The 22,559-nt window shown below is 42.7% G+C and overlaps 1 protein-coding gene across 1 annotated transcript; it reads right to left on the bottom strand.

Moving 5' to 3' along the window:
- Positions 1-19,537: 19,537 nt before the first annotated feature.
- Positions 19,538-21,563, bottom strand: S1PR1 (sphingosine-1-phosphate receptor 1; the record flags this gene model as incomplete). The annotated part of the gene is made up of 1 exon (XM_082002845.1): positions 19,538-21,563. The coding sequence occupies one exon, from the start codon at positions 21,561-21,563 to the stop codon at positions 20,424-20,426; it is 1,140 nt and encodes a 379-aa protein (XP_081858971.1). The 3' UTR covers positions 19,538-20,423.
- Between the last annotated feature and the right edge of the window lie 996 nt (positions 21,564-22,559).

Here is a 22,559-nt window from a genome sequence, read left to right on the forward strand (position 1 = left end):
ATCACAAGAAGAAAGAGGGCTCAACAAAACCACATTCAGAAAGGAGCTAATGCTACTAATCAAAACCAGAGGTGGACAGGTCTATGCTATACTGGCTACCCCTACAACAGTGAGGAAGCAAAGGACCTGCCAAAAACACTAAACACATTCAACCCCGTTACCACATTTACCATTCTTCTGAAGTCATTCCTCACCATAATGAACATTACCAGAAAATGTTATTTTTCCTTCAACATTTTCTTCTATTTTTTCTTGACTTACATCAGTTGCTTTAGCTTGCCTTTTTTTTTTTTTTTTTTTTTGAGGGAAGAGTCATACAGGGATTTAAGCATCTGAGTGAAACACGCATTTTTCCAGGAGTTCTGCAATAACTTATTAGTGATGGCAGTCACAAGACAGAAGATTTTCTTGCAGTACTACTACTTTTTTTAACCCAGGTCCAGCTGCGATATCTGTTAGACCATCATCCTAACCCAGAATTCTAGCTAACATACAGGAAAAAGCATGGTTAGTTAAAACTGACAGAAACAACCCACTAATTAGCAAGCAGATTGTATTCTAAAAACCATACTGTTTCTTTTGCCTGCTTTGCATCATCTCCTCCTATAAGTTGATTCAGACCAGCCAAACCCCAAAGACCCCAGATGTTTTTTTCAAAGACAACCTTTAGGATTATAAGGCATATATGCAGCACTGCTCTTCGTGCTTCGCTATATAGGCATTTACATTAATTCAGTTAGTCCATATGTGGTAGCAGACCTATAGCATTTAGGAGGTGTATATTATCATAATGAAAAATGCACTGGCCATCATGCAGCACTTCTTCTGGGCTTGGCTTGGCTTCACGTAGTGAAAGGCTTTACCCTTTGTGTTTTTTTCTTACTGATAGAAAATTACATCATATTCAAAACTAACACAACTGTCTCCGAATTTTATTGCTTTACATGACGCTTTGATCCTGCTAGTCTTATATCCGTGAAAGATTTTTTTTAAATTGCTTTCCTCAAAGAAACATTTCACACACACCCCCGTGGAGGCTCTGACTGAATTGCATCTTATGGGCTTCGCTTTCATAACAAAACTTACACTAGAGAAACATAGGATGGTAAAGCTATTTAAATAAAACATTAGCCTGTCCTCTTCTACCTTTCATGCTGTTATTGTAAATTAATTTTTAATCAGTTCCTACCCCAGATGCATTCCTCCTTTAAACATACACTTATCACGTACTGTTAAAAGCATTTCTAAAAGGGCAGTTTAAACACAGTGCCAAAGCTGCTCCTTAGAAGCCCTCTAATTCACATTTATCTCTGGTATCAGCTTCAGCCATGATGCTCTTCCTTTTTACAAGCTTCTAGATGTGTATTTGAGCTGTGCTTTGGATTACAATCCATTTCTGCCTTCTGGGCTTGCTGAAAGGGATTCTGTATTAAACAGGAGGCTTTCAAAGCTGCAAAGAGCAGTTAGGAATCCATCTACCACACATATTTGAGAAAGTTCCTCCTAACATTTTGTTTTAACACATACAAGTTTAAAAAACAAAAAAAAAAATCAACAGCTAGCTACGCTGCTATAAAGTTTGGTCCTGTTCTGTACGGCTGAAGCTTTCTGTTACAAAAAAGGGGAGGATGAGGTTCATGATTCACAATACATAAATGAAAAATTACAAAATATACAGACAACACTGCTTAGTAGTTGTATTTTCATTGTCAACCTTCCTGTTAGCACCTGCTTCTCATCACTGCAAATTTATCACTTTCACTGGGAAGTTCTAACATGTCTTCCTTTGAAGCGGGTCCAGCTGAGAAGTATACTTTTGTTATGCTTTGTCATCACCAAAATCTGACTAAATCCTCCTAGAATCTTAACCAATGCTAGTTCAGTAAAAATTTAATGGACTTAGGGAGCTGAACTATCTGAGGAGTCTCTCCCACTGAACACATTCCAGCACTTCATACCAAGCAATGAAACCATGAACACACCAGGCTATAGACAAGGCTGCAACACCCGGGATGGGACTTCCCAGGCATCACTTGTCAAAGTCAAGGCTCCCCTGTGGTGCAAGGGGTACTCTGGGCTTTCTGACTTCTTGAGTGTTTGGCTTTACAACTTTAACGTTATATCCAGGTAGCCTTTATTATGTAATTGCACAATACATGATAGCGGTATAAGATGCATGAAAACATACATGCATTTTGTAAAAGCAATCCATATTATCACTACTAGGTCAACTTCCAGGGTAAAGCATTAAAACCTTGCCATAAAAATGAACACTAACAACATTAAGTATTTCAGGTTAACAACTGTTTCAGAGCAGCAAAACTATCTACTGCATTTTTTGATGCTGCAGGCTGTATGATACACAGGTTAGCAGCACACATGTGCGTCTGCACACATCAATGCTACAGACACACACAGATTCCACGCAGAAGGAACACTGCACAAGTGACACAACCTGCAGCAGAGCTCCTCGCCTTTGGGGGGGAGTTTCTTCCGCCCTTGTAGTCTGTAACAGTGTAAATGTATTAACCATCAGGATGCAATGCAAACCCATCTTTTTCTCTGCAGCCAGGCAGGACATGACTAATAGGTGAGGCTCAGCAGAATATGTGGTGTCTAGTGGGAATTTATTCCATTAGGACAATGCTGTGCAATACTTGATAAGACTGTTTGTTATAGCAGTACACTTCTAAGCTATTGCCAGGGATGTCTGGGCCAATCAAATTATATAAATAAATCACATCAGGCATCCAACCTATAACTTGGCAATCTTGGACCAAAGTGAACATATGAGGTTTACAGGCTGGTTGCATCCAGGAGGGGAAGGAAGGAAAATTTTCTTTTAAGTAATAGTGACTGAGGCAGAAGTTCATGATCAGCTGACAAAAACTGATGGCACAACATACAACCAAGCATCATTAATCCCAGCCAGTTACTTATCTCCAGTGTATGCCCTGTACTTCAACTGTTATTGTTGTTTTAAAAGGAAAATTAAGTAAAACCTAGAGGGATATGGATTTTTGTAATGGCTTATACAGCTTCAGCTGACACAAGCTGTGTACAAGATATTTCTAGAGACTTAACATCTCACTGACAAAACCGTAGATGTTAGGGATGGATGATATCTGCTAAGCCATCGGTTCTATTTCATTGCCAAGGCAAAACTGTTCCTACTGCTTATTTATTTGACTTTTACATTAGTTTTAAATGCTCCAGCAGGTGGAGCGTCCACTATTCCCCTGGTGAGGTTGGACTCACTACTGAATACCTTTCACTGGCAAGATATATTTCCTGAAGTTCAGCTTAAACTTCCACTTTCTAATTTCATCCTATGACCTTCATCATCTTCTATTTGTGCATGTGCAAGTTTCCATGTTTCAGCACACAGGGAAGAGAAGCTGTACACATCAAGGATTGTTATGTAAATAGGTTTTTAAATAGTAAAGAGTGCATATACAGCAGGTGTCAGAGAAAGTAGCATCTACTCCCCTCCTAGAGAATGTCAGGGCAGTGAAGTCTTATGTTTCTCAGGTACAGGCTATAATTATTGCAGTGTCATCCAAAATTTCTGGTAGGAAGGGACAGACAACAGTTTCAAGACACCAACTGTTTCTTTCATCTGTATGAAAGCAGCAGAGGCAACTTGTTTCTAGGCCAGAAGCTCTGCAGAGGCACAGTAAGCAACGTACCTGCAGTTCTCCTCTGTTTGTGGAGGATGGAGCCAGAGAGGCTGCAGACACGGAGGAGAGCTGGATGCAGTGTCCCCAGCCATCAACCTTGACTTAGCACAGACTAACAACTGACCCGGTGTCACATTTTCCACCTGATGCTCAGACAGGCTCAGAATCACACAGCAAGTCTACCATAACTATTACTCTGTGTGAAACTCTCAGGCTAGCATTTCAGTGTACTCAGTTTGTTTTCAATTGTTACATGTCAATATTCCTTGAATCTGGAGTGCTGGTAGAAGGATACTGTGTACAGGATTTTGTACTGCTATATATCTGCCTTGACTACATTTTGCTCTCCCCAAAACTGATTAAGATCTGACATACTTAATGCTTTCCTTCATTGTTTGCCTTTAGCATCTTTCTCTATGCATAGGTTGTTTTCCAATGTAAAAGACAGTTCTGTAATTAGGTTAACAACAAGGGTAGTTGTTTGGGCTGCTTTGGGTTGTGTTTTTTTTTTTTTCTTCACTTAATCAGCCTCCTACATCCACACTAATTTGGCGATTAGGTTAACTGACATTAATTGAAATTAATCCATTACAAAATTCATTGTCTATTTTTGCCCTGGTTTTAACAAGAGTAGAAAAACCTTTCTATGTAGTTAAATCTCATTGAACTTGTATATCTAAGTAACATTTAAAAGCAACTTGTTCATAACTGATCATTTTTCTACTTAGCTTAAGGCTGGGGTGGGGTTGTGGTTTTGATTGTTGGGGTGGTTTTTTTACAGCAGGTGAAGCTGACGAATTTAATTTCGGATAATTTCACCACAAATTGCCACTTTCACTATTTCTTGCTGTTTCTAATGAGAACATTACTTGTTTTCAGGGAAGACAGTGGCCCATAGCAATACTGAGAATTATCATTAGCAGAGGCATAAAGTTGATAAATATATTTTTAAGTTTACTACTGCATCTAGGTACCTATATGCAGAGTCTCCATAAAAATCCAAGGAATCTGTGAGAGTTATTGTCTCCGATGAGATTCTGTAAGATTCAGTGGCACATTCTAGCTAATATAGAAATAGATTTGCAGTCACAGCCCCACAGGTCATTTATAAAACTAGTACCTCAACTTTTCTATTGCCTTTACAGACAAAAATCTGGTAACAGCATCCTCTCTTCTGTTCACACCTCCCTCTTTTCCTGACTAGATCAGAATAATCAGAACAACAGAAACATTAAATACCATAAATCCAAGAACAGAAGTCCGGAGGCTTTCCCTATAAACAATGACGTTTTATAACCTATCAACTATTTTAAAATCCTTTCACTGTATACCTTTGATTTTGTACCACACTGCCTTCTTTACCAAAACATCACAAGAGACCAAGTCATTGCGCTACATAATTCCTTGCCCGTAGCATTAATAGTACTCGATTATAAGGATCAGGAGAAGGAAAAGTTTAAAACTCCCGTGTCCAGCGATTAGTTGAGCAAGTACCCACCCGCGAAAGCGAAACGGCCCAGCCCCCGTCCCCGCCCCGCGGGCGGGCCGCCGCTAGATGGCCGCCGCGTCCCGCCCTGGGCAGGCGGGCCGGCCACTGCTCTGCCACCCGTCCGGCAGTTTGCTTAGAGAGGAAGGGCTGGTCATTGCCTCTCCCTCAGGTAGCTGGAGGCTGGCCAGGTGCACCGGGAAGTATCCTGAAATACTGCTGCTCCCGCACGGTTCCCCAGGCTCCAGCACCCGACCGGTCCAGCAGCGCAGCGGGGCCTCCGCCCGGCTCGGTGCCCGATGCGGGGCTGGAAGTTAAGCTTTCTCTCTTCTCCCTGCCACTGCTGTCACGGCGGGAGTTTGTTTGAGACACTATGACTAAAGCATCTAAGATCTGTAGTGTTATTAACTTGGATGTGAACTAATTAATCCAGTAATCACTTGTTACCGGATTACACATTACCTGATCACAGGCTTGATAATTAACTCTTCTTTTTGCCTGGGTGTATAAATTGGCCAGTTGGTACCTAAGGAAGGTCAAACTAAACACTGCTTCTAGACAGAACTCAGGTGTGGGAGGATAAACCAGGGATAGAACAGGAATGGGACAAGGACTAGTGACAACAGTTTCAGGCTCATGGGAAAATGAACTTTTGGGGTAGGATCATTTTCCCCTCTCCAGGATGGCAATGCACGTCCCTTCTTTCCCCTCACCTCCCCCACCTCCCCAGATCAGTGCTGTAAGCAGCCCTTCCTGGCAGCTTTCTTCTGCCATACAAAGCAAGCACTTTTTAACAGAAAATGAGAAGCAGAACAGACTAGAAGAAATAGTGGGTCAGCACAGGCAGGTGGTGAAGGTAGGAGGAACAAGAAGATCCTGAAGCAGTGGGGTTTTCCAGGGCTGTCACTATTGCTAAATCCTGGAGGAGCCCTCTCCCTAACCTGGTCGTTGCGGGGACACAGAGATGTCAGGGAGGCCATAACAAAGATGAGGGCAGCTGAAATGATTGTATTGGGCAGGCACAGAGCACACATCCAGCAGAAAACACACTCCATTGCCCTCAGCAGTCACAGAGGAATGTGGTTTTAAATTAGATTTTGGGGCACAAAAAAATGAAGACAGGAAAAATTCCTGTTTGCTAAGTTGCCACCAGCTGAGCTGATTGAACAAATTCTCTGCAATCTTTACAGGTGACAGGCTGCAGGCAAAGTAGCAAGCAAGAGAGGTAATTCACTTATACTAGCACAGAATTTCCTAACTTTTCACTAGCAAGTACTGAGAAGAAACAGACAACCCTTTAAAAGAGCATCTGTCTACAAATCCAAATGCAGTCAGAACATTTCTTCTGCTTCTATTAGAAAACTGTGCCTGTGAAGTAACCAGTATTTCTCATTCACCTGAACTGACACTTATAACAGTTTTTGATAAGCTGATGAAAAAGTCTGTAACATTTGGAACAATCCTGTATACTCTCATCACTATTGTTTGTTAAAAGGGGTCATACTCATTATTTTTTAAAGACAGTTCTAAAACTAGTAACATACTGTCTTCACATAGACATGGTTATCTGGTGTGCACAATACTATCTGTTCAAAGCTGTAAGACCTTTTCGTTTATTCTTAAAAGCTCACATAAAAATATTATCCAATTAAAGACAGCAGAGAGGAAAAATAAAAATCACTGGAGGTCTAGAAAAAAACCAAAACTTTGAGGAACAATTACATTAATTGGGACCAGTTAGTCTAAGAGAATGAGATGGCAGCCTGCCAGACTTTACATATATAAAAATTTTCCTCAAGTGCAAATGGAAGAATAACCTCTGTAGGCAGAGTAGGTGGAATATGAAGTGATGGACTTAAATTGCAAAAAGAAAATTTCAGGGACTTTAGTAGTAAGGATAGCAAAGTGCTAGGATGGATGGCCTGAAGAACTTGCCAAGTCTTCACCCACAAAGATCTTTACAAACAAGCAAAAATTTGTTTCTAGGATAACCTTGCATACTCATTGTGATTGAAGGTACAACAATATATTACATAACTTTTCTGTCATCTTTTCTGTTATACGATTTTATGCACCACTAAGATTTTCGTGACATTGCAAGATTCATAAAATACCGGTTTGTAGATCATGTTGACTGATCCCTAAGGGAACACACTGCAGTGCTTCCCCTATGTCCAGTCATGCTATAACCCCATGGGAACACTCATTTCTCATGGACTTTTGCCATTTCTCCTTCCACACCTGGCAGAATCAAGAAAGGCAGTGGTGGGTTCCAAAAAAGTGAAAGAAAAATAGTAGCCAAGTTCCAGGGATCACCTATGTTTAAGAATGAGCAAAAACTCACACTCAGTTGTTGTTCATCTACCCCAAAATCTGAATTTCAAACAAAGATGCTAGTACATTATTGGAGATTAAATAAAAGTAAAATGTATTTAAGTGGATATTCCCATCCTTCATAAAATGTGTGAAGACTTGAGACAGAAAAATTCCATCTGGCACAGAAAGAGGGTGCAGATGCCCTTGATCCACTGGAAAACCTTCAACTTCACCTCCTAAACTGCTAACCTAATAGGTAAGCATTTAATCTCCTACAAGGTGTGAGTTGTGAGCACTCTAGACTCACACTTTTTTTTTCATTTTTTAAAGCACATGGAAAGAGTAGCATGTCATAGCACTGATCACCCAAACCTTACTAGAAACCATCACTTCATTTGTAAAATACAATGATTTGTCTATTAAAAAAAAAAAAAAAAAATCCTGTAATTCTGCAGAGAAGTGCACTCTAGTTGTGCGGGTAACATGGGAAGTTTACTTCAGCGCCTGTCCTGACCAAGCAGCTCCCTCTTCTGATCTCCCATAACTTTCAGCTCGCCAGCAGCCCCCCTGCCTCACCCTTTCTTCTGGGTATGCCTTTGTGCAAGTTAACTGAGTTAGCAGAGACTGAGTTAGCTCAGGACATAATTGTTAAGTACTTGTACTTTCAGAGAAAGAAACACACCATTTGCCGTGCATGTTCTGGAGCATAAATTGGGGCAAATGTTATTTGACAAAATACCTCTGTATGACATGAATTCCATTTCATGGAGAGAAATAAACACTCACACAGCTGCCATTCACTCATTTTGCACTTTTCTAGATTCTCAAGAATGAGTGAAGAAAACAGTTTATTTTCTGCTGATGTAGACTTTCTGGGTTTGCTCAAATAAACATTCAACCGTGCCTGGCAGGGTGGGGCTGAAGTTTGGTTTTTCTAAACATCTCATATTGTCATTCTGAAACTCACAGGCGTGATCAACTTTGCAGGATTTCCCTTTCATGCTGGGAGCAACAACTGAGCCAGCATGCAAGGAGCAGCACAGGAAAAATTAAGAAGTGCAACAACCATTCATTTTTCACCACAGTTCCAACACCAGTCCCATGCAAACTGATGGTAAATCTTTCATTGACGGCAAGAGTTCAAGGTCTGACCCAGAGCCAGCATCAATGTATTAGGCTGTGACCACTGAAAGGGTCAGATGCAAGTCTGGTATAAGTGGGATGAATTTTTAACAACTTCAATCGAATTTCCACCACCTTCTTCCAAGAATAAATTTGATTTGAGCATATGATCTGCATTAAATGAGTACCATCCCTGTACAGCTCTTGCAGTCTCCGTTCTGCTTTACTATGCTCTTCATTCATAGTCTCATCGCTAATTAACTGTTGTATAATAACAAAGACTAAGCAAACATGCCTTTTAAAGACCAACCAGCAGGGTCCTGTGACAGACCGCTGAACAAGGAGTAATGGGGAACGATGCCTGACCTGCTTAAAAAACAAACCTAACCAAAACAACAAAGCACTTAAGAAAAGCAAGACAAAATCATAAATTTTCATCCTTCTCCAGAGAAGACCAGTAAACAGTGTAATTTCAGCTTCCCCAGCACTTTACATACAAAAGCTCTCTTTTGAAATACAGACAGCAACCACAAACGGAACTGTAGTAATGTCTCTGCAATCAAAACAGTTCTGGGTACATCTGCATGCCTGGGGGCAGATAAATTAGAGTATCTAGGGCTGGCAGGATGCACGACAGATCAAGTCCAGACACCAGTTAGCCATGTTAGCACTGTTGAAACTAGTAAGCCACACAAAATATGGTATATTAGCTTAGGCTGCCTTGTGGTTACCCAGCTATACAGCTTTCAGGCTCGGATGACCAGGTCAAAGCACAGAGGAGATATGCCTGCACTTGACATACCTTCCATGTGAAAGGTAAATTAAAATCAAACACGAACCTCCAGAAACATGTAGCTACAAATGGAAACAAGAAGGGCAGCCTGTTCTTCTGGTCTCCTTTTGCTTTTCCTCTCACTTACTGTTACAAACTTCACCTTTGCAAACTCCAATAAATTCACAGGATACTGTGGCAGCATTTTAAATATTGCTAGGATCAAGGCAGATGCAAGTCCAAGCCTTTTTCCTTAAATCACTCTCCAAGTCACACTCATTTAACTCAAATGCAAACGCACACACAGCCACTCAGAACAAGGAGTCAAAGGCAAATGACTGACAGTGTTTACATTCTCCTCTCATGTATCATCAGTGACAGAAACTGCTGTACCTCAAGAACAACTAGTCAAACAGGCCAGACATTTATTTGTAATGGACACTGCACTAACATACAACCTGCATGTGACTGAACCCCTGAGTACCATTCTGACAACATGGGAAATCTGTTCATGAACCCTTTATGAATTATGTTTGTGCCCATCTCTTAGACCAAAATTTTATTTAAATTGCAGGGCTTTTTGAGTCCTCCACTACCTCCACCTTCATCTAAAATTGCAAGTCTAACAGCAGGGCTGACAGCAGAGTATTACCAACCTTTAAGGGCTGTCAATTTAAATAGACTATTTCCAGGCCAGCATGCCATGTGCCAAAGGTGGTCATGGTCACAGACCAAAGCCAGCTCAGTAGCCACCTACCCTGGAATAGGACCAAGCAGAAACCTACGACATGTTTGTTTCTGCCTTCATGTAAGGAGTTTGTATTTTGTCATCCTTTCCACTCCTATAGCACAACAAATTGTAGGGATTACAGTTACCTGTATCTGCAGTTTTTGCAAGCCTTTTAAATTCAATGCAAAGCATGCATCAGACAAAATGTCATAGGCTTCATTCAGTATGTCATCAAAACTCTGAACATGTTAGAGTCATCATTGTACTACCTCCAAAACCCAGGCAGACATGGACCTGCTTGATGTATCCAGGTAACGCTCATAGGTGACAAGCTTTTTTCAGTTCCTTGGCTCTGAATAGGAGGTCTCATGCATGCAATTATACCAGTGAAAATCCTACTTCTAATTTGTGGGAACTCCTCCACTTTCAGTTTCATTAAATTATTGCCAGATTATGAACACAATGAGGAAACACAGTTAAAGCATTGCAGTTGATTGATGGACAGGGGGAGAACTCATGCTGGTGGTTACACTGCCATTATTTTGTGGTTAATATTGTTGCTTTTCTGACTCATTGTATTATAACAATGACATTCATTTAGAAGGGAAGGAGAAGTTTTATTAGGCTGATTTCCCATACGAGAAAGAGAGTAGAGGCCACACACAAGGCTAAGGTTGCAAGTGACACATATTAAAATACCTTTAAACAGCTAAAAACGCTTTGCTATTTGTTCCACTTTGCTCTGAAGACAAGCGTGGTTCAGAGCCATACTAACTTCATTTTGTGCAGGGACACAGTCAAATGGGATGAAAAGCGTGATCTCTAGAAATATTTATACTTTCTCCAGTGTACCTGGGTGGATTTGTTTGTTCGCAGTCCCTTCTATCCCCACAAATAAACACTTCGATGAAATGAACAAGTCCCAAGGAAACTTCTTCAGGATTAAAGATCAAAATTCTGGTTATTTTATGAGCAAATCATCTGTATAAGAGTGTGGATACACAAGACCGACAGAGGCCAGTGTGAAGGCTGCTTGATAACCTGTGAGAAAGCTGGGTCCTCTGCCTGAATAAGCATTAATTTGTATCATAGTTCCCAAGATGTCAAGCTGGGGTGGCACCGACCTGTTCTGTGCCTTCCGTCTTTAATAACCTGTTCCCAAAAGGCTGCCCACAGGTCAATCACAGACAATACTCACTAAGTTGGAGGACCACAGTAAAGACAAGACTGAAATAAGCACTTTGTCTATGATCTGTGCCACAGCTTTTGCACTTGTGCTCAGTGGATTTTGTAATTAAACTCCAGCTACCAAGACTTTGTTAGTTCGGGCTTTAATTTCACACAGCATCGTCTACTCTCACCACACTTCAGCGGGGGAAGTATCTTGCAGCCACACATTTAACATGAGCACAAACACACCACAACTACTGTAGGTCTACACCGTTCCCACACAACCACCACAGCCCCCCATGCTGTGAAGGGAAAAAAATCAAGCTATACCCAAGGTCCTCCTTCCTCTTGGGCACAACACCCAAGGGACACGGCCCGGCCTCACCCACCTTCTTCGTGCTGGGCCTCAGCCCTACCTGCTCTCCCTCCTCACCACCTCCAGGGCGCAGGTTTCCCGCCGACCGCCCTGCCCCTCAGGCGGGGCCTCAGCTCCCGGCTCCCGCCTGGCAGCACCCGCGCTGAGCTGCACCCAGGGCGCGGCCGGAGTGGGGGCTCTGGCTGGAAGGCCTCGGCCGCACCGCGTCGTACGGGCGGCTGCAGCGTCAGTGCTGCTTCGGCCAAATGAAAATAAAAAAAAGATATTTCAATAAAAATCCTTTCATAAACAATCCAAGACCTGCAATGCTCTTCTGGGGGGAAAAAAAAAAAACACCTTCAGTTGTTTTTTTTTCCACGTTGCCCCAAAAGCTCACCCAGGGTTGCTTTGTACTGACAGAAGCTGTCAGGTGGAGCCGGAGGTGTCCGGGGGCGGGAGGGGACACACCTTGCTGCCACCTGAAGACAGTGGGGTCAGTTGGGCCCGCAGGGAGCTGTGACTGCATCTCATCTTCTCCCGAGGACATGCCTGTGTTCCCCGCAGCCTCTCAAGCCTGCCATTTTCCTCACCGCGCTTTAAAGGCTGTGTCTGCTTTAAGGTGTGTGCTCCTGGTGAAATGATCGGCAGTAAATAGAAGTGTTTAAGTACTTCCCAACAAAAATACTAACTCTGTGAAGGCCTGGCCTGCTTTACAGCTGCTGCGCTTAAATTCTCACCTTTAACGTTCAGGCTTAACACCCATTAACCCAGCACTCACGGAGGCTGAGCGGCATTTCACGCTTTCTCAGGCGGTGGTTTAACCTTTCAAGAGCGGCGAAGGCCAGCGGGGGCTGGGGGGGGGGGGGGGGAGGCGAGGCGGGAAGGGGGATGTGAGGCGGGAAGGGGGATGTGAGGCGAGGGACGGGGCTAGGGCGGCCTGCCGGCAGCGGTAACTGCCGCTGCTTCTTGCTGCAGGACCCTTTAGACTTCCCTCCCCGTTGCAACACACGCTTTTCATTAATATACTTAGTACCAAAATAAAAGCGTTTTCCAGTGGGTTGGGGTTTTTTGTTGCTGTTCCCCCGCTGCCGCGCTCGGCGAGCTTGGGGTTCCCCGCCCCGCGGGGCTGCCGGCCGTGTGGGACCTGCGATGCCGCCCGCCCGTCCCGGCTGCGGAGGCGGCAGCTGCCCGCCGCCCGGGCCCGGAGCAAACCCAGACAGCACACGGCGGGAGGGAAGCGGCGGGGAAGGGAAATGCAGCGCAGGAAGAGCCGGGCCGCGCCAGCAGGAAAACCCGGGAGAGCGCAGGAACAGCACAAAGGAAGGGGGCCGGGGGCGAGGGCAGCGGGAGCGTTTTCAGTGGCTCCGAAAAGGGCGGGGGGGAGGGAAGAGAGGTTGGTTTTCGCCTCAGAACAAGCAACGCGGAGCTGCTCCTGAGTTTCTGACGGCGGAGAGCCGTCCTTCCCCGCAGGCTCCGTGGTGTGGCGCGGGCGGGGGGCGCCGAGCGCCCCGCTCTGCCCAGCGCCCCCCGCAGTGGGCAAAGGCCCGCCTACGGACATCTTGTTCCGAGGAGGGAGGTGGTGGTGTGTGACATCGGGTGGCCTAGGACAGATCTCAGGTTCAAACACAGGAGTCGCCCTTCTTCAAAGAAGTAAGAAAAAAACCCCAAACCCTTAATTGTGTTCTAAAATACTAAGGTACTTTGAGTCTTCAAACATCAAAATTCAGGTAAATCCTAATCTGAAATACTTCACACGTTCTAACTGGTTCTGGTTTCTATAGGCAGAGTCTGCTTTTTGTCTGGAGCTTTAAAAAGTCGTCTTTCTGTATTGCCCAGCACACTTCCATAGCCGAGCTGCTGGGTCGAGTATTGTGTTTCCCCATTCTCGTCTCTCTGGTGGGAAAAGGCTTTGCTCACTGATCCTTTTATGTTAGTTCATCCCATTAAAGCGCCTTGCTTTGTTGTCCTCTAAACCCTCTTTAATGCCTGTGCATTTTTCAGCAAGTTCAGTGAAAAGCAAAACTTCACCCTGTATCATTAAAGAGTCCTGGCTAGACCCGCTTCTACTGACACACCATTTCAACTTAAAAGATTCCGTATTCCTTCACTACCCCCTCAGTTGTGCAGACAAGTTCCTCTCCCTTACACCTATGTTATTTATGAGAAGAGTACAATATAACCACTTTCGCGTGGGAAATGGACAGCCTCTGACATGAAAGTTAATCGTAAAGATTTCCTCAAGCACTATTTGCAATAGGACATCAAAACAGTAAGAGAGCTGATAAAATGCGAAATTTATTGAATTTCTAAGACCAGGGGGAAAAAAAAGAAAAATTTATTAACACTTTTTGGAGCAGAGTTGTACACCGCTTTGAAGTAGTACCTCTATGCCAACATAAAGGATTTGTTCAAAAAGTGCGTTGATCAAATAACCCTGATCAGAGAGAGAAACTACACACCAGCTACAAACAAGTTCTTATCTTGCGCCTAAACCAGCAGTAGAAGTGGGAGTTGTGATCTAAAAGTGCCTGGTGTTTGGGAAACGGCTCACATGTATTCCTTTGTGCAACTGGCGTCTGAATGGTCCCCAGATTAGGGGAACTCGTTAGACCATAGTTGTGTCTTCCCTGAAATCAAGAAAGATAATAATGCAGACTTCTGTGAGTTGCTTTTCAATAATAGCACCTCTTCAGAATGCGTTTTTCAGCCAAGATCTTGATCCTTCTTCCAACTATGAGGATAGAGTTGCACATATCACTAGAAACTATTTTTTTTCCTCCCACCTTACAGTAACTGTGATACAGCAGCATCCAGCTCATCAAAGCTTAAGAAAATATTGCAAATAGCTGGGCAATAAATGATCTGGCAGACCACTCCCATTTTCAAAATGTCACAGATACCAGTTCTTTGAATAGTACCACAAAATTAAAAATATTCACTTGTAAATATCCTTTTGTATATATATTTTTTTTGTGGGAAGGTGAGAATTCATGGGACCTTGCCCAGAGTTGCTCAGGAAAGAATTGCAGATCTAAGGATAGAGTTCACAAGTGAAAATCCTCTGCTGTGTGTCTGTATTACTGGAGAGGATTCCTTCTCTTCAAGTGGAAAATACCAGACCATAGTCCAACCCTCCCGACCAATCCCAAATTGTCCCTGGAACCTGTTTTCCTGTATACTTTCAATCAAAATCTTGTGCTAAATCCAATTTTCACATCATGAAAATTGTTATTGCACTTTCTTTGTAACCATGTAAAGTCCATTTCTATTGCTTACAGCAATCCACATCTCCACCTTCACATTATACATCTGTAGGTGCTTGATAATGGGCAAGAATTTGTCTGAGACAGTATTCCATCAATTTATACCAGTGTCCTGCTAAGTCAAGAAGGCTTATGCTAAAGCATATCTATGCTTAAGAGAGCAAAACTACCATTAGGAGACAGCTCAGGTCAGCACCACGGGTCTCAGCTGTCAGCTATGATTCAAACCATAGATTTTTCCCAGGTAGTGATACTGATTTCGTCGATGATTTCATGGACCCTAGCAGATAATTTTAACCCATTGTTTATTCAGTGACTTCTCCCTGGCCTGTGTTTTCCAAATGTTCATTATTTATAAAAAATTATGCAGTCTGTATTTTGAGCCTGCTTTTAGCTGAGAAGAGTTATTCCAAATAAACACTGCAAATGCTATATACACATGTTAATATTTAATGTGGCTTTGGTCACATGCATTTCCAATGAGCTGTTTTGATGTATAGTTATTGTACCATGTATTTAAAAATGGAACTTCTCCAAGCAATCACTCACATAAGCTCAAAATAAATACTGGCCTTTGTATCAGGTTTCCATTATGTGACTACTAAACCAGGCTTGGTAGAAGGTTCACAGAGGGTTGACAGCTTTGTCAGCTCTGCTTTATTAGGACTTTTCCATGCCGGAGCATTCGTGGGTGTGGCTGATGGTATTTCCTGCCTTTTTGTCCCATGGAGGTAGCACGGAGGGTCCGAGTACAAGAAAATGGTTCCTGCTTCACTCCGGTGTAAGATTTTTTTGGTAGGGTAAGAGATCTGGCCGTGCAGAGCTTTGCTTGGGAGGGTTGTTTGGAAACTGCTGCTTTGACACAACATCTCTCAGAATTTGTGGATGAGCAGGGGAGAGACAAGGAATGCGTCACCCTGTTCCTGCAGGGGAGAAGGTCCTTAGCATTGTAATTCTCTTCAGTGGATCACATCAGTCTACACTAATTACGTTACCAACTTCCCCCCAAAACAATTTTTTTTTTAATTATCTTAATTTCTATTATATGCTTAAGTTTCAGATCTCTCTAGACATGTCTTATTTCAGCAGAAAACTTACACTGGAACAAGTTGGCTGTGCCACATGTTCTTATATCTAGCTCCTGTGTGTAGTGAATTTGATTACTGTTAATTATCATAGAAAATCCTGTGCATAGAGAAATAATTGAAGGGACATTTCTTGACCTGATGCAATTCTTGCAGAGTGTATAAAAATAAATAAGGTTCTGTCAGAATAAATTAGACTACAGAGAATGAGCAAACTCTTTCCATCTGTAAATGTAAAGATGGTATTAGAAAGGTTTGTAAAAGCAGATTACAGGAACTGTATTTAGATGGATTTTGTTGGTTTGCTTGTTTCCTAAATCCTTGAAGGTTCGGTAGTGGTTGGATTCATTTTGTTTTCCATGAAAAACAGTATGGGGAATTACTGAAATACAATAGATGTTTTTCTGGGGAATTTTAGAACCCCATAAATGACAAAGCCTGTCCTTAGGGAATTTCCAGCATTTCAGAGCTGAGTAGGTTACACAGCTCTGGTCTACACATCCACATTTTTGGATGCTTTGTCAATCTGACCCTTTTTACAACATCTGATAATGCCTCAGCCCATACAAAACACAATCAGTATTGAGATCTTCTAGGTCAAATTAGGCGTTGGGAAATGTCACAGCTGGGCAATCCCTATATTTCTTAGTTGACAGAGTAAGAAAAGGATGGATAACAGTATTTTTACATTTTTATGTCCCCTAGTTTTGGTCCTGGCTGCCTGCATTGTACAGCAAGCCCGAGGTTTGTTCCCGCCAAGCTGGCTGCAGGGCATTCTGGCTACAGCTCCTCTGTTGCCTGATGTACATCTGGGTCTCACACCGGCATAGCTACTCAGGGGAGCAACAGACAGATCTTATGATCATTTTCCATCCCTGTTCTATTCCTTACACTGGAAGAACCGCTAGGAAAAAGAACATAAATCAAAGGGCCAGGTTACTCAAGATAATTCAGGCTATTTTATTTCACGTAGACATTTGGTATAAAGCACTTCAGTTCTCAGTTAATTTTCTCTGTCCGTTTGTCACATGGCCAACAACAGTACAAAGCTACACACTCTTTCAGTGCGTACAGAAGGCGATCCGGTGCCTCGGAAGGGTGCTTTCTACACCGCACGCTTCAAAACTGTGCACTACACATCTGGCCTAACCTGCCCGTGTATGGTAATCATGTCCATGGCCAAGGAGCTGCAGAGTTCCTTCACAGGAAGAGCAGTACAAATGGCCCCTCTTTTATTTTTTTCCCAGCAGGAACGCTTACTTTTATTCTTGTTATTACTTATTACAGTTATTGTTCCCTGTCTGAATCTTGTGTACATGTGTAGATGTGGCCTGTCTATGGAGGAAACAGATTTCAGTCATCATGATCAAGAGCGTAGGAAATGCTTCCCATGGCCCACTGCCACACTCTGATGTTTGCATTTCTTTCATTGCGTGAATTACGTAGGGCTTTGAGTTCCCTATCAAAACTGGGCTCCCATCACGCAGTCACCTCCATAGGGGAAACAGTCATTTTCCGCAAAGGCCCACAGTGCAATTAGACGAGATAGATAAGCAAGGGATACAGAAACAAAGGCAAAGTGAAGGGAAGTGACTCACCTGTGGGCTATCAGCTACAAATACAGAAAGGCCGGTGGTAGTCACCAGGGGCCAGTGACACAGCCATGCTGTGACATAGCTCATCCCTTGTCACAGGATCTCAGACCCATGTGGGACAAACAACCTTAATGCCCATAAGGCTTCAAGAGTGGAAGGGCCCTCGTCCTTTGCATAAAACCACTCATACAAATTCAGATGTCCCCACATATTGCCTCGTCCCCGTACATTGCATTTATTTACTCGCTGGTAGCATGTTGAGGGCTTTACTTGGACTTTCATGGTTTATATACTTTCAGTGCTCTGCACAGAGTGACTTTATCCCTGGGACAAAGCAGCGCTTTCCCTCATGACTGTCAGCACCCAGCATAAACCATCCCTGCCCAAATGAAGGCTTGAGCCAAGAGAGCCCGTATTATCTTGTGTGCAAATACAGATTTGACGTTTTTTCCAGCCCTGCTCAGGTCACTAATTAAAAGCCTAGGAAGTGAGCACACATGAAATCATTCCTTCCGTACAGGCAGACAGATGGAGAGAAATTCCAGCCTGTTTCCACTCTTTTGTCTTCAGGGCATTTTTGGAATTTCCTTCAGGAAGTGAGGTTATGACCCAGAGCCTTCCTCAGTGAGTAGGCTCTCATTTCCCACAGTAAAACTTGCATGGCGATGACATACAGTACGAGAAGGTGAGGTTTATCTTCACACTCCAACTGCATCCTGTACGAACTCCATGGAACTTAAAAGTAATACCAAGAGGGAATGGCCGCAAGAGAGGAAATGGAAGTCAAGCCTTTGGAAGAAGGAATGCAGTGCCTATTCAACTAGGCTGCCACAGTCTTCGCTGGTGGACCCAACAGAGCTGCAGCAGTTACATAGCTGAGGCCGCCATTCTATGTTTCATAAACTTCCTTGATGTTTGCAATAAGCTAAGAATTAAACTTACAAGTTATTTTAGTGATAGAATTGAATTATTTCACGTATTCTACTCCATGGCAGAACTGGCAGGCATGTTTTTTCTTCCATTAGTACTTCATTAGCTGTTGGGAGAAAAATTACTACTGTGGAAGTTCTTTTAACGGCATTTCATCAATACAGCATGTGCTGAAGAAAAATTATATTCTAGTGTTCATTTTGTATTTTACATGATCCTGTAAGTGGCATTATGCATCTTATGTCCCCACAAAATTGGCTTAATCCCAGCATCTACTGCAATGAAGGAGTTTTTTCACTGACTTCTGTCAACAAGAAACCACACCTGTCATGAAACCCCCACAATAGTACAAAACTACTAGTAATCTGAGAACAGAATCTTTAAAAAAATCAGTTTATTAATGTTTAGAAGTCAATAAAGCTATGTGCAAATTGAACAATAAAGTCAGAAACATTTTAAATACTATTTTTTAAACCAGAAAAAAAAAATCAGTTTAATTGCACTGGAAATTTTACTACAAAGGCAATAAATTTTCTTTACAAAATACCACTTCTAAGAATTGGCAATAACTGTAAAACAGTCAATTGCTCTCAGCTACCCCAGATATACCACTTTTGTTATAGTAATACTCTAGGTGCATGAAGACTCCTGCATCTTATTAACTTATTTACATTGTACACATTCAACCCCATTAGCACATGTTAGAAAAATAGAGGAGTAAAAATGATGCTGTAAAACAAATACATTCAATTTAATGACAGATACTTCTTCCATGAACTGATAAAATACAGACATCTTTGATGAAATTATAGACATTAATAAAATGTGCCAAAATGTATTGCATTTTGTTATGGAAGTGCATTTATCTATAGTCATTTCACTTCAGCTCTCCTTTTATTTTTCTGAAACTCAAGATGTTATTTTCGGATTTTCTGATTGATCTTTACCTTTGGAAAGACTGTGAACCTGACACTGAAATGCCCCTTCAGTTTTTTACTGTTCTTTCTTAGGCAAAAATCTTGCTGTTGTCAATAGTATCTTATACTATTAGATTTACCTCAGTCATCTTTAGAGAAATGACCTTTAGTTCTACTTTGCATATGTCATGATAATGCAGTTTATTTAATGCTATAGAATAACAAGGCAATCAACGTATGGGGCCAAATACTGCTCTGAGCTACTCCATAAAATCTGACAGAGTCAACGGAATGGTACAGGTGAAAAAGTAACTGCAGAGTCTGGCTCATGGTCTTCAAATGTAATGTGGACCAACAGCAAAAATTCACAGCTATGATCTTGCTAAGTAAAACCCCAACAGCTTTGGACTCTGCAAATAAAACCTTACAACTTAACTAAAAACTCTGGAAAGTGATGCCAAATTATGGTTGTACATGGTCTAATTTGTACTTGTGTGGTCTCTTTCCTTGTTATGTGCTAAACAAACGCTTCTGACCAACTATACCAGAGCCACCACTAAACTCAGTACAGAAAGATCTTTGTGTCAGTGGTTTGCTGCAAGTAAAGGAGAAATAACTTCACATTCTTCTCACAGGGGGAAAAAAAAAAAAAAAAATTCATTCTCCCTCTCTCTCCTCCCCCTCTCTTTCTCTCACACACACCAGGCATCATTTCACCAAGGCATCAGTCTTTCAGAGTTACTAAGGAGATTTCAGGATATGAATGCGCCTGACAATCCTGAGCTGCCTCAGTGCAAAGACAAAACATGCTCCAGGGAAAAAAGATTTTCAAGCCAGAACAGTCTGTCCCATTTCTTGAACTCCAGCCTTGCAAGTGCACCATTTGCCTGATTAGAACTAATGCTACTTGCTCACTTAGCCCAGCGCTGCCGCTGTGAGCAGCAGGCATCTCAGCTCCCCGATTTCAGAGGATGGCTCTGAAATACACCCCCATGGTTACTCCTAAGAAGACGAGGTAACATTGCCTGAAGACATGATGGTTTCAGGACGGTCACCTTCCTCCTTCTGTGGGTGTGAGGAGTTGTCAGACTTACTCCGGCTGAACTCCATCCCTCCGATGATCGGCCTCTTGAATTTGGTCCCAGAATCTGCTGGGGGACATTTGCAGCAGCACAGAATCTTGATGAAGGCCCTCCGCATCTCTTTGTTTGTCAAGGTGTAGATGATAGGGTTCGTGGCTGAATTGAGCACGGCCAGTACTAAGAAATACTCTGCTTTATACAGGATTGGGCAAGTCTTCACTCTACACCCCACATCCAGTAAAAGCAGGATGAACAAGGGAGCCCAGCAAGCGATGAAGGCACTCAGGACTATGATCACTGTCTTGAGTAAGGCTAGTGACTTTTCTGAGCTCCTAGTAGCTTTGGTAATGTTTTTCCGAAATGTCAGCCTGCGGCTCCTAGTCCTCACCATGGAGTAGATCCTGCAATAGAGGACAACAATAGACAGCAAAAGGCCAGTGAAAACAGTGGTGCAAAAGAGAATATAGTGCTTGTGGTAGAGAGGCAGCACGGTGGAGCAGTTGGACAAGAGGCTGATGCAGTTCCAGCCCATGATTGGGAGTCCCCCGAGTATCACGGAGATAACCCAGCAAGCACTGATCAGCAAGAAGGAGCGGAAGCTGTTGCTGCCATTGTGGAGTTTCATCTTCAACATGGTGATGTATCTCTCGATGGCAATGGCCAACAAGCTGAACACAGAAGCTGACAAGGCAACAAACATGCTGCCTTCTCTTACAAACCACTGGGAGGGGGTGAGGCTATAGGTTTTGTGTCCAGATAGCAGGAGGTTGGCAGTGTAAGCCACACCAGCCAGCAAGTCTGAAAGAGCCAAGTTCCCAATGAAATAGTACATGGGTCTGTGAAACTTCTTGGTTTTCCAGATGGTGAGCAAGACAAAAATGTTCTCCAAGATTATAAAGCAGCAAATGATGATAAAAACCACCGATGTCACTTTTATTCCACTGTCCGCATTCTCATTTAGCTTTCCCGTGTAATTATAATGCTCTTTGATGACATAGTTGACATCAGTGTTGGCAAGGTTGCTGACGACCTTCAGTGGGGCGGTGGTGCTGGAGCTCATGGTGCCCGGCTGGGCGCCGCTTCCCCAGTGGCCACCAGACAGTGACACTGAACACAAATTGGGTGGCTGCCCCGCAGCTCCTTGGCCCCGCAGCCTGCCCGGCACTGCTGCACTGCCTCAGAAACCGCAGCCCTGCGGACGAGAGGCACAAAGCCCAGCGTTAAAAGAAGGCAGGCAAACAATATAACAAACGATGAATGGTTTAAGATAATCTCCTAGTTTTAACTGTACATCAGAGTTGCAAATGTAATCCCACAGGAATCAGTTTCACTCAGCTGTTAAAATACATTTAAAAGATTGTTAGGTGTATTCAATAGGTAAAGCGAGCAAGACAAAAAGCGTTCTGCCATGCAGAGCTGAACAGGTAAACTGGAGTCAGCAAGGACTGTGTTACAGGACTTTTTCCAATGCGAAAGATCTCAAAGCTCCCCAGCAATAAGTTCTAGTGTATCTTTTTCTTCAGTAGGGAACACACCTTGCGATACAACAGCAAAGATTTAGAAAGAGAAAGGGCTTGATTTCATTTAACTGCAAAGGCATGAAAGCCCACGCAGAAATTGTTTTGACAGGAGACCTGTATTCTCTCTCCTCCATTAATAAAGACTAAACATGTTTTGGAAGGGGGCAATTATGCAATTTACTGATGCCATCTCAAACAGCGGTGAATTCGCTGATGTGTATATAGTAAGAGATTATCTCAAACCTGTAAACAGGAAAGGGGTGCTCTTGCTAATTAAAAGTAAGATAATGCTTTACAAAACCTGGAGCAGTAAAAAGTTTAGAAAAATCAAGAAAAAATATGTAAATAAGCTAGATAGCAAGCCCATTCTGTGGTTCTGAAACAAAGAATGGAAAAAAGACACCTTGCATTTGAATTATTAGCATTGCAAGCATTTGAAATGGGCACGATTAAGGAATGCAGATATGGAGGAAACTCCTTTTCCATAGAAACATTTTCTAGTGGGCATTTAAGGAGAATTAAAGACGTGAAATCAC

Source organism: Phaethon aethereus (genome assembly GCF_964289735.1).
Source record: "Phaethon aethereus genome assembly, chromosome: 8".
Lineage (NCBI taxonomy): Eukaryota > Metazoa > Chordata > Aves > Phaethontiformes > Phaethontidae > Phaethon > Phaethon aethereus.